This window comes from Saccoglossus kowalevskii, chromosome 14 (genome assembly GCF_978046115.1).
Source record: "Saccoglossus kowalevskii chromosome 14, keSacKowa6.1, whole genome shotgun sequence".
Lineage (NCBI taxonomy): Eukaryota > Metazoa > Hemichordata > Enteropneusta > Harrimaniidae > Saccoglossus > Saccoglossus kowalevskii.
In genome coordinates, this window is record NC_140654.1 from 28,418,277 (window position 1) to 28,432,416 (window position 14,140).

Sequence of the window (14,140 nt, forward strand, 5' to 3'; positions counted from 1 at the left end):
TTCCAGCATTAATATACGTAACAAAAAAAGTTTTTTTTTTCCTCTATAAAGTTTACTAAAATGCTACAAATATAAGTTTCACAATAAACATAATTTTTCCCCTGATTTTGGAGACGAAAAACAAAACCTGAAAATGTTGAAACTAGGAGAAAACGCAAAATCAACTGAAAGTTTGAAAGTGACCAAACTTTTTGTCTAATATACATAAATATATATTAAGAATTTCTTGTCCTGTACTATGAATTATATGATTGGATAAAATGAAAATGGGTATAATAGAACTTTTCATATGTAAATACAGCAAAGAATAAACTTTTGCAAATGCTACTTTTTTTTTTTATTTATTTCTAAGAGCTATACCAGAAATTCACTCTTTTTTTTTCTTTTGGGATGTATATAAAAATACAACATGATACATAAAGATAAGTCATTTTTTTTTTTATTTATTTTTTTTTTTTATACCAAACAGACTATAACAACTATAGTTAACTGGTTGATATAAACATAGATAAGACAGCAGTGGTAGGCAATAATGGCTGACTCCGGTGTTACAAGACGCAAAGACCAAATAATATTATAGTGACGTAAGGAAGCAAACTAGTCCAATGTTTTGCCTGTATATATACAGGAGATTCCATGCATCAATTTGCCAATAAATTCAGACATCAACAAAAGATTTCTTTGTGATTCAGAGCTGAGCAATAGAGAAAGCAGAGGTCATCCAGGTTTTATAATTTAAAAAAAAAAAACGTGGAAGAGACAGAACAGTTATTATTGATTGGTTTGATAGGCCTCATCTGCTACTGACATGTCTAGGGAGTCAGTTCTGAAAAGAAAGTTCTCAGTCTCAATAACTGACTGGAAAACCAGTTATTAATATTTCCATGCTAAAGATTTCACTTAAATATATGAATTGAAGATAAATCTCATCTTATTCTGCCTATGAATTATGAAAGCTATACAAAAAGTGTACAAATACAGAGAGAGAATCCACCAGAGGTAGTGATATTAAAACAAGACAAGTGGGAAAGCATGGGGATGACATCACATACAAAACATTATTAACAGTTGGTAAATTTACTAAAATTTAAAATTTCTGTATAAAAAAAATCAGTTATTCCATATGCAGGTAAGACATACATGATGATGTCCCACTACTAAAGCTGTTCAATACAGCACAATAGTATACATAATTTATTTCCCCAATTTAGACTAAGAGGCATTCCCTCTATTCATTGGTAGTTTCCTTGGCAAACACTGACCAATCACTCTCCAGCAGGACAATGAGGTGTCTGCACAGTGGTTTACTAGCATGCATCACATGTGATAGTTGAGGCCCCAATTACATTTCTGTACAATTTTGTTATGTTTTTGGCCCCAAATGTTATTCCTAAATTAAGCACCATGTCAATAAAATAACCCCCATATAATGCATACATGCACCTTTTCACAATACTGAGACTGGATTAAACTACTTTCAGCCGGTTTCAACTGGAACAAACTGGTCCAAGTAATGTAAAGAGGTAATACCATGGCAACTTGAAAATCTAATGAAAGAGTGAGAGTATAGTGGCCTGTGATTGGCTATGTTCCACAGTAATTTGCATATTCAAGGTATCACGCCATATAAGGTAATGAAAAGTATGACTCTCATCTCAACAACAATGTGTGCTGTTTTCGGTTTTATGCATAGAATTCTTTTCCTGTGTCCTTCCAATACATATTGGGGTCTTTATACTTCTTGGGTTCATCCAAGGAATAGCTGCCTTCATCTTTTTTCCTCATACGATACACAATGAACATCACTAAGAGAATGGCAGACAGCAGAGCAATCACACCACCAGCAATGATAGCTGAAAAGAAACACAAATTTTAATTTCTCATCTAATCTGGATTCAATGTGTGCGCCTATATCATATTTGCTCTATTAACAGCGCATGTGCTTACATGTGTTCAAAATATCACATCATTATAAACTAACCTGCCAGGATGGCTGGATTGGAGAAAAGGAGCTCCATGAATGAAGCAGTGCCTGTACTCTCTGCAGAGTTGCCAATGCTATTAGGTGGCCCTGTGCTGAATTCCACATCATTTTCTCCATCTGGTATAATATCGTTAGAAATCGTACTCATTTTGTCATCTGCTGGATCAACTGTTATATCACTATCACCACCTATGTCTATATCAGGTAACTTATTGTTGTCAACACCTTCAGTTGGCTCAGGTTTAGGACGTTTGGGAGCCTGTCAGAAAAGAAAAGGGATATTAGTAAACTCTGACTGTAGAATAATGCTTGATTCTAAAATCTTCATAGCCATATAGCATAGTTATCTTTAACCTTTTCACCACCAGACTTTCTCACCCAAATATTTCTGCAATTTGTTCTTATACATTGTATTCTTCAATATTTCTGCAAATGAACCCTTAATTTTGGAGTCAACAGAATAAATTTGAGTCATTTTTTTTTGTTTTTACCATACTCAACCACGTTAGCGCCCATGCCCGGGCAAGCGCCCACCCCCCACTTTTGCGCAATTTTTATATTTGGGGTCACATTCGGCAAAGCGCCCACCCCTTCAAAATGCAACTAATTTAAAACTTGGTCTTGCGTAACGAATCTTGGTAATCATTTTTGTATGATACAGCGTGGATATTGACCGCTGTGAACATGAAATGGGCAGTTATTGATTTTTTTGCTGAAAATGATTATTCGTATCCAAGTAAATTTGGGATGTTTCTCGTGTTGTAGCCACGCCCACCAATCCTGAAACGGTCGACTGTTTCCGGATTTCCGACTCTCGCCAAAAGTGCGCCACCAAATACCAAAATGTGATAGAAAGTCATACCCCTGAGCCATAATAACACTGGTCATTTAGTATACTTTTAAACGATATACATTTTTCAGTCGGCGTTTTTTTTCTTTCTTTTTTTTGTCTATTTTCTTTTTTTTTGAGTGAGTTTTTAGATGTTGTGTTGTGGGCAGTTGCAGTAAAACGTATAGTCATAGTGTAAGTATTCACAGGTTTCTAATCGACCCGAAGGTGCGACATCAGTGGACGAATGCCACTTAACCTCAGATTCCTTTTTTTGGAAAAACTGTCCTCGTCCATGAAAAAAACAACTAGGTTCAAAGAGAAACGCCGACAACATAAACCTGGCGCAAAACTTTTGAAAGAAATAGATTCCGGACCATGATCACCAAAGCGGATTTCAGAAGAGAGAGAGACGTCTGACAAGTGTTTCAAATGAGTTGACTTTTTTGCGATCGTGATTATCATTTTATAGAAACCATTTAGTCCCTGTTATTAAAGTAAAAGGTAGCAATAATTTTGACAGTGACACGAAAACGAAGCGTCGGACAAACACGAAATTACACAACCCTTACACACTGCTGACTGTTTTCATTTTCGAAGGCTAAAAGTTTCTGTATTGTTTGGTGATTGGTGTTGAATGTCGAATTCACACCTCCGTTCTTTTTTTACCTCCATGCTTGCATTTATGAAATAAGAATCCGGGCTTGGTCAATGTGTTTCCAACCAAATAAAGTTTTAATATGATGTTATAATTATGACAATCATGCCATGGATCACGCTAACTCGAATCCACTCTGAATTTATCTGTATGTGTGTCGACCTTGATTATTTTTGTTATCCAATTAAACGCCGCTTTTAACGCACTTGCATTCGTCCTGACCTGACGCGTTCACCAAAATTTCAACAAAATTTCAATTTATTTCCACGCGGCTGTCATTTATTTAGTATCTGTGATTTGTCGTATTTTTTAATTATTTTATAGTGATCACTATAGTCTAATATTTAGAATGTCAAAATATGTTCTCTTTTATTTTAATTTTGAAAGTTTTACCCAGACGATCGATGAAATAAAACAGTGTAGTGACGTGCCTAGTAACCTGCTAAATAACGAAATAATTCCGACGTCAAATTCTATTTTGTCCAGCGACAGTGTACAAACGTGTGCCGCTGACGATCACGGTGACCACCTACACCAGAAAGGACATATTTCGCATCTAACTCAACCCCATGCAACAAAAAATGATACTATGTGTTCATTATGGTCCATTCCTCCTCGACGAACATGTACATAAGTGACGAGAAAACTGCAGAAGAAATTTGCCTTATTTACATGTGTCGGCAATGCAAGCTGCCATGCGACTTCCCCTTCTGACGTCACAAGGGGAATTTCTGTATGCAAATAAGAAGCTAATGAGGAGCCTTGTTTTAAAATACACAAAAATAAAGTTGCTGTAGATTGAGTTTAAAACACATTTTTTCACTTAAAAAAATAATTCATGCTTATAAATTAATAAAATTAATAATATTTATGTATCAATGGATAATTTTAGGCGTGAAAATAGCAGCCATTTCACAGGCACTTTAGGGCTAATCACATAAAATGTGAAATCTGAGGCTCAAGTAGTTGTCATTTTATTGAAATCAGTCACACTATTATGGGAAATCACATATAAATTCATTGATGGGAAGTCGTCAAGATGGCAACGTATTTGACATTTTGTCAAGGGCTCCAGGTAAGTTGTCATCGCTTGATAAAACTGAATTTCAATAGATGGCACCCTGTAGTAACCTGGAAGCAAACCCAACTTTTTTCACTTGTAAGTGATTTAATGTACAACGTCGGTATACAGCGTATATGCTATGATTTCAGTGTTCACATTTCGGCAATGGCCATTAAAAATTGACACTAATGACACAAGAAATGTTTTATAATAAAAATTAGAGAAAACAGAATAGTGAACTACATATTGACAAACAGAGAATAAAAAAAAAAAAATTCATAGAGTCTACAGAAAGGTAAGGAACTAGAAATAAAATACAACTATCTTGCATGTGTGAATGTACAAATGATGTACAAATGTTGTACACTCTGCTGTAACCTAGCCAGTAACACACGTATAGTATAACTGCCTGAAATCAAATAAACTCAACCAACTAACTGTACAATACATGTCCTAATAATTACATACCTTTGTAACAGAAGATTTGGTAGGTCCACCTGGTTTTTGTGTTTTTTCAACAATTGTCTTTTTGGATGGTTCTGCTGTTACATCTATTACAGGGTATGGTTCATAACCTGAAATAGAAAGAGAGAATTTCACCATGCATCACTTGAATCAAATCATTAAGAATTTACATTCGTTCAAATTACATTACATTTCCGGCAGACTTGACTCAAGTGTCACATTTCCACCATGTATTTTCACTTGAAAAAATATTGGTTTAAAAACAGAATGAAAATATTTTTGTTGCTTAAAAATAAGGAATGTTAACACACACACATGTGTAGTTTAGTCTGATTTCTTATTTGGACGAAAATAAACAGGGTTACCAAAATACCAATCACTGTTGGGGAGACGCTGTGGGCGACTATCAACACAAATTATATGTAGCCCAGATGATCAGAGTCTGCATACATTTATAACAGAAACCAACTCCAATAGTGAATAAATCAGCTATCAGGCAGACTACTTGCTATAACAGTGGAATGTCTTGTTCAAATTCTATGAGTATATTCTACTACATCATTTACAATGCTTGACCCTATACTCTATCTGAATAAAAGTAACCTTCACACTCCAATACAGGGCTTATTTTATTTACTTTGAAGATATTAAACATAATAGAATTTCCATAAATTAGCCTAATCCGAAACAAGTCAGGGTCAGTGAGGACAAGAGACACACAGACACCTTTAGTAGTAGCACCAGTCACAACCATTCACATTCCACACTAGTTATGACTAAAATATTAGCAAACATACACATACATATAACAATATTGAGAGTGATACGAACAATAATACTGGTGCTCATATCAAATATAAACAAGCAGCCTATCGGCTGAGATAGCTCCGCTGTTAGCAATGCACATTTCAATTAAAGAACTGAAGACATCATTAGAAAATGAACAATATGAATAGTATCAAAGCAATCGGACTTACAGTTTTCAACAAGAAGTCGAAAATATCACTTTTTACCAAAAATGACAAAAATATTCACCAAAATTAGAGAATTGAAGATATCATCACGAAATAAACAAATCTGAGAGAGGTCCACATGTAGTACCTATATATGTAGTATCAAAGCAATTGGACTTGCGGTTTTTAACAAGAAGTCGAAAATATCACTTTTCACCAAAAATTGACAAAAATATTCACCAAAAATAGAGAATTAAAGATATCATTACAAAATGAACAAATCTGAGAGAGGTCCACATGTAGTACCTATATATGTAATATCAAAGCATTTGCACTTGCGGTTTTTTACAAGAAGTCGAAAATATCAGTTTTTACCAAAAATGACAAAAATATTCACCAAAATTAGAGAATTAAAGATATCATTACAAAATGAACAAATCTGAGAGAGGTCCACATGTAGTACCTATATATGTAATATCAAAGCAATTGCACTTGTGGTTTTTAACAAGAAGTCGAAAATATCAGTTTTTACCAAAAATGACAAAAATATTCACCAAAATTAGAGAATTAAAGATATCATTACAAAATGAACAAATCTGAGAGAGGTCCACATGTAGTACCTATATATGTAATGTCAAAGCAATTGCACTTGCGTTTTTTAACAAGAAGTCGAAAATATCAGTTTTTACCAAAAATGACAAAAATATTCACCAAAATTAGAGAATTGAAGATATCATCACGAAATGAACAAATCTGAGAGAGGTCCACATGTAGTACCTATATATGTAATATCAAAGCAATTGCACTTGCGGTTTTTAACAAGAAGTCGAAAATATCAGTTTTTACCAAAAATGACAAAAATATTCACCAAAATTAGAGAATTAAAGATATCAACATGAAATGAACAAACCTAAGAGAGGTCTACCCAAGGTACATATACACCAAGTATCAAAGCATTTAGGCTTGTAGTTTTCAAGAAGAAGTCGAAAAAGTAAAACATTGACACGGACGACGGACGACGACGACGGACGACGACGACGGACAATCACTCATATGATAAGCTCCGCTCGACAAAGTCGACAGCGGAGCTAAAAATAAAATGTTATCATATACACAGATGTGAGCATAAAGACTTAGATATCATCCCACAAGGATGGCAAAACAGGAACAAAACCTAGCTTATCAAAAAATTGCATCTCCAGTTCCCAATACCCACAGAGATGAGGACAAATATCACTGACTTAGGCACTCAATATGTATTTTAGGTTATGTAAAACCTAATGCCACTTCAACAACACAATGCAAAAGTTTTGGCTTGGACAGAATTTACTTTAGAATGAAATTTTGTTGTAAAATTTGTTCCGTACAAAAGCTATGATGTTGGCTTAATGGGTCTTTGTAAGGGTGAATGTTTGTACATATATTTCATTAAATCAAGACATTAATTAATTATTCATATCAGCATAGACTATTGAATGCCACTCTGACAGCCAACATACATGTATCATTGGACAGCCACATGACAGCATTGGATATATTCACAAGCTTTGACTACCATACTTTATATTGCAACTGTTGAAAGAATTAAATTTGTTGTCAATGTAACCTTTTCACCACCACTTCCCTCTTTTCAAAGATTCACAAAATAGTCCGGTTTATCATCTGTACTTTCCTTCAGAAGATTAGAAATAAAATAGCCAATTTTTTTGAGTAAACACTGATTCAAAATTTGTATGTTGGCTCCAATATTAGGGTTCATTTCCAGAAATACAAGAAAAAAAGTTAAAACAAATTTGGACAAGAAAGTCTGGTGCTTGCACATTACTGTACTTGTAAAATAAAATCCAATGAATATATACTTTTTTCTATATTTTACATTCAACTCATCAACAAGCAGCCTATCGGCTGAGATAGCTCCGCTGTTAGCAATGCACATTTCAATTAAAGAACTGAAGACATCATTAGAAAATGAACAATATGTATAGTATCAAAGCAATCGGACTTACAGTTTTTAACAAGAAGTCGAAAATATCACTTTTTACCAAAAATTACAAAAATATTCACCAAAATAAATAGAGAATTGAAGATATCATCACAAAACAAACAAATCTGAGAGAGGTCCACATGTAGTACCTATATATGTAATATCAAAGCAATCGGACTTACAGTTTTCAACAAGAAGTCGAAAATATCACTTTTTACCAAAAATGACAAAAATATTCACCACAATTAGAGAATTGAAGATATCATCACAAAATGAACAAATCTGAGAGAGGTCCACATGTAGTACCTATATATGTAATATCAAAGCAATTGGACTTGCGGTTTTTAACAAGAAGTCGAAAATATCAGTTTTTACCAAAAATGACAAAAATATTCACCAAAATTAAAGAATTAAAGATATCATTACAAAATTAACAAATCTGAGAGAGGTCCACATGTAGTACCTATAGATGTAATATCAAAGCAATTGCACTTGCGGTTTTTAACAAGAAGTCGAAAATATCAGTTTTTACCAAAAATGACAAAAATATTCACCAAAATTGGAGAATTAAAGATATCAACAAGAAATGAACAAACCTAAGAGAGGTCTACCCAAGGTACATATACACCAAGTATCAAAGCATTTAGGCTTGTAGTTTTCAAGAAGAAGTCGAAAAAGTAAAACATTGACACGGACGACGACGGACAATCACTCATATGATAAGCTCCGCTCGACAAAGTCGACAGCGGAGCTAAAAATCAGTGAAAATAGGTTTCCTACAAAACACTCAATAATTTTACTTTCCTAATAATTTCAGACCTGTAGAGAAATCAAACTCTGGAGTACCCGCTTTTAATTAATTCATACAATACATGTGTTAACAAAATACCTAATCTCTTATATTTCCTCAGTGTATACATCTGTAACAGTAATTGTCTGAACCAAACTAACCACTTCTATCTCTATTACATACCTACACTTTAAAAAAAACTCAATTTACGGTTTGGAATAGGAATACATATATCTAAGTATTTTGTAATGCAGCAAAGCATGTACTGACTGTTGGCAACCAGGTAGTTTGCATGCAGTGAGGCGTGTACTGACTGGTGCCAATTGTACAGACTAATGCTACATGTAATGTCTTGTCTGCATTTTGTTAATCACTGATGTATGTAATTGTTTTGGGAGTAATATTCATGTATATCAGCTGATATATATTCATGTATATATAAAGTAATAACCTGATATGACTTGTTTATAGAGTCGGTTGACGCAAGTAATGTAATGGGTTTTCAATAAACTAAAGGCAAATGGTAATATAGCGCTAGACACCACAAGAATCAAATAGTTTTACGAATAAGTGGTATCAGGTGAGAACTTTTCTATCACATGATCAACTCAGAGAGACAAAAAGACATAAAAAACATATTTTTTTACAAAATATGCTTACAATTCAAATTTATACTAGTAATGCTGCATAGTTTATATATATATAGTGTCTGATATCCATCAATTCGGCTCCAATAAATCTTCAGGGTTCAGCTCTGATAGGATTGGGCCCTGACATGGCTCTGACTGTGTAAACGCATTGCAGCCCAACAATCAGGGTTGAAAATCCCCCCCCCCCCCCCGAAATTTTCTCCAAGTAAGCTCTCGTTTCAATTATGGCATCATTTGTAATTTCTGGCTTGACGCAATTTGAATTTCGATTTTGTTTTTCTATTATTGAGCTGCATCATAAATCCCTTGATGTCATGTAGGCATTCCTCAATATCAGCCAATATCATTCAAGTTAATGTTAAAAACAGTACCGTGGCAAGGTTTGCTCATCAATGTTCTCTTCGCACAAAGGGGAAACCACTCATATTGAGGCTGTAATATTGTCAACTACGGCTTTGAATCTTCCCTCTACAATAACCTACTCTCCCCATATTCAAATTATTCAATCCCATAGGGGAAATCTTAGTCTTCAGAAAGCATATCAATCTTTGATTATTCACAGAAACCCTAGGTTGATTTATTTAGCTCAGTATCTCATGAACTTGGTTAGAAACACTTTGAAATGAATTGATTTAATGCCTGAGGAACAGTATCTTAATTCAGCTGAAATGCCCATAACCAGAATGTCAGGAAACTGGAATTAGCAAGATGTCTTGCAGTATATGGATATATCATACCCTGCCCCAATTACACTTGTCATTTATTATATACAAGTATGAGGGCCTTCAGTATACATGGATTGATATCACCTTTACATAAACTCAAATTGATTTACTTGTCTTAATATATATGTATATACTATGCATGTCTATAGGATAGTTACATACTTATTATTTTAATTCACTTTTATTCCTGCTATCAATTGAAGATTCATTATTTCACATTATACTACACACAACATAACAAACACATTTATCTATCACACTCAACTGTGACAAATCTCAAACTTTTTAGATTATACATGTACCAGCAGTTTAATTGTCTGAATAAATCATTGTGATTGGACAAAAGCTTGTTTGTAATAACGCAAGCTATGCTTGGATAGACAATATTTATTAATGTTTAGAAGTAGGCCCCTAAATGTTTATTAAAACACCGTGCACTGCCTATTATTGAAACGCTGCGTGAATGTGAAACTATGATGTCATCATAAAAACCGCTAATTCTGACAGTTATGATTTATAACACATAGCGCATTGTTTATCATTCTTTAAATAACACACAAAATGGCTAAATTCTGGTGCAGAATCATCAAAAAATATTATTTTGCTCTATGTGTAACGGTTATTCATCAAATATTATGACTTACATTCCATGAATGAATCAATACAAAAAAACAAAAAACAAAAACACTTTTTTTTCACACAATAAATCAAATTATGATTATATTTTTATTGGAAAGTTGATTCGCTTTTTAAGTGATGCTAAGATTTAAAGTGACTATTCAAAACATGTAACCGATTGACATTGTGGTTTTTATATGTGATAGTGTTTTTACTACCGTATTACAAAATGTACATGTATGCATTCATTTCTCATTATGGTAATTCTCCAATTGTTTCAAACTGAATTCCCAACATCTTTCCAACAATTTTTTTACCACATGTGACGCTAAACTATCACTAGAGGGCAGTGTACCTCTTATCATTGCTATCAGGTTAAGGCAGAACACAGGGTTTAAAGCGGGAGGGTTGTCACCTGTGCACGCACAGGAATTGTGTCCCAAGCGACGATAACAACACGTGCTAAAAACACAAAGGCTCGTGGGTAGACGCTTGTTTGTAAACAATGACACACTTGTCATCGGACGCATGCGCAGGTGACAACTTCCTCGCTTTAAAATAGAACATTAACTAAATTAACATAAGAGATGCAGACAGAATAATTCAAGTTATCAGTATGACCTTATGCAACCTTTATAAATTAGGTTTCGTGAGAAGATAGGATGTCAAAAGGTCAGTGTGTTAATTATCTTGACCTATTGGTTATGATAATTACGATAAAACCATGCATTATTGATACTGACATGGTATGAGAAGTGAATGCTTAATTGTAGAGACCTGCTCAATGTGTTTTGCTAACTACTTCATCTAGGTAAACATGATATAGTACCAGTATTTCCTGGTGCAATGAGCTCCAATAAATTAATTTAACTTAAATACACGTGTAGTAGAACAGAAAACCTAGCTATATTGACATCAACTATAATAAATGTTTTCCCGTTTCCCACTGAAAAACATGTTTTTCACAGATTCCTGATTTAGATGCGTGCAAAAGAACTTTACTGTTGCATAACAAGTTATCACCCTCTCTTTGGAAAAATATCCTTATACATAATGTAGCATACTAATTACAGGTATACACTAGTCGAAACTCACTTATTTCATGGAAAGAAAAAAACAATAGCTTTTTCAAGAGTGTGAATTAACAGCATCCTTCCATATTCACACCACTGAAGCAATATATAACACTGATCTTATGAAACATGTAGAAAACCATGGATCTTAAGGTCTAGCATAAAACTAACCTGGAACTGAACAGAGATATAGGAGACCAATTATGACAAAACCGGTTCTGTTTGTTGTCTATATACCCAGTGACTTAAAAAAACAGTCAGAAAATAATAGGACACACTTTCCCATCATTCAATCATATACAGTTCAATGTAAAGGTCATTGTATTACATCTTAAATCAAAGCACAGCATCATGGGATATGGTAAATTCTCACCAGGGAGTCGGGTCCACTTAGTGAATTCACCATTGCTCTTTTATTTCCTGTGTACAAATGTTTCTCCGCTAAGTCTGAATGCATTAGTAACATAAAAGCATTCAACTCTGGGTAGTTGAATCAGTATGTCTAACATGTTTACTGTCAGTCACATAATCGAATGATGCAATCTAACTAATAGTTTTCAAAACACTATATTTAGGGTTGATTTTATGGCATACAAACACATGGTAGTTTTTAAAATATGTAAAGACACAAAATCAAACCTCAGAACTGTAGGACAGAAAGTTCCTTTAGCAACCATAGTTTTGCTGTCCATAAAATACAATTATAATTAATTTAGAAAAGATAAAACATAATGTAAAACCATTTAATTATAGTGGCATTTAATTTCAATTTCACTGGGATATACAAATGTAAGTTCACAAACACGACAAGAAACAATGAATTATATCTTCACAATGGGTTTAATTTTATTTACATGTATTTACAATTAAATTTATATGTATTGAGTAGTGGTTTTTTTTTTTTTTTTTTTTTGGAAAGATGATTTTTTCCACTCATGAGTATCCAGTGCCTCAAATGCTTGTAACTATCAATTGCAGTTGTGTATGCCTTTGTATGTATGTAAGCCTGATGTACAACATTTTAATCTCCAAGTATCTTAGAGAAAGCTGTACACAATGCAGTAATGAAGAGAATGGTGAGCAGTCTGTCAGTAAAACAGTTGGAAGCGTTCAGTGCTGACTCTAATTCTTAGGGAGAAAATAAATGTACAGTAGATAACTTATGCTAATTAACTTGAATATTGGTTTAGGAAGCCTGCAAAAGTGGGTGTACAATGAAACCAGGTACATATACATGTGGAGGAGACATGTATATAATGGTATTAGATATCTACGAAGGTGCATGCCACCAAATTAATATATACACTGTACAAAAAAATTTATATACAGTGTACCAGTACTACAATTCTACAAGTGATACTATTTTCTGTATACTCACATTTATTTAATGTAATAATATTGTACACACTTCACCTACATACACAGTCTTTGATTCCAGAAGAATTATACACAAAATGGAAACAAATTTAGCAAGAGATAGTTCAGGTCTATTACATTTAATGTGATTTGATCATCAATTTTCAACTAAATGTAACACACTTAAAAGTAACATGTTGAATTAATAAATAATAATAGAAATAATAGAAATCACAGGATTTGTCGACCATAGAAACAGGGTCAGCACAAGTCAAAAATGTGTCTACCAGGACAGAGTCAGCATGGACCAAAAAAATCTCAGTCTCAATAGAGTGAGAATCGAAACTCAGCACATACTGTACTTACATGTAAGTACTATGATTACTCGTATCCAAGTAAATTTGGGATATTTCTCGTGTTGTAGCCACGCCCACCTATCCTGAAACGATCGACTGTTTCCGGATTTCCGACTCTCGCCGAAAGTGCGCCACCAAATGCCAAAATGTGAGAGGAAGTCATACCCCTGAGCCGTAATAACACTGGTCATTCAGTATACTTTTAAACGATATACATTTTTCAATCGGCGTTTTTTTTTTCTTTTTTTTTTTGTCTATTTTCTTTTTTTTTTTTGAGAGAGAGAGAGAGAGTTTTTAGATGATGTGTTGTGGGCAATTGCAGTGAAACGTATAGTCATAGTGTAAGTATTCACAAGTTTCTAATCGATCCGAAGGTGCCACATCAGTGGACGAAAGCCACTTAGCCTCAGATTCCTTTTTTGGAAAAACTGTCCTCGTCCATGACAAAAGAACAACTAGGTTTAAAGAGAAACGCCGACAACATAAACCTGGTGCAACACTTTTGAAAGAAATAGATTCCGGACCATGATCACCGAGGCGGATTTCAGAAGAGAGATAGACATCCGGCAAGTGTTTCAAATGAGTTGTCTTTTTTTGCGATCCTGATTATCGTTTTATAGAAACCATTTAGTAGTC

General features: G+C 33.9%; 1 protein-coding gene across 1 annotated transcript in view; it reads right to left on the reverse strand.

The window, feature by feature from the left end:
* Nucleotides 1-523: 523 nt before the first annotated feature.
* LOC100375709 (syndecan-3) overlaps nucleotides 524-14,140 on the reverse strand; it is a 75,467-nt gene continuing 61,850 nt past the window's right edge. Inside the window, exons 3-5 of the mRNA XM_085508098.1 lie at nucleotides 5,003-5,109; nucleotides 1,982-2,243; nucleotides 524-1,853 (exon numbers count right to left, since the gene is read on the reverse strand). Of these exons, the coding sequence (XP_085364224.1) occupies nucleotides 1,684-1,853; nucleotides 1,982-2,243; nucleotides 5,003-5,109 (539 nt within the window). The 3' untranslated portion in view covers nucleotides 524-1,683. The remainder of the gene's footprint in view (nucleotides 1,854-1,981; nucleotides 2,244-5,002; nucleotides 5,110-14,140) is intronic.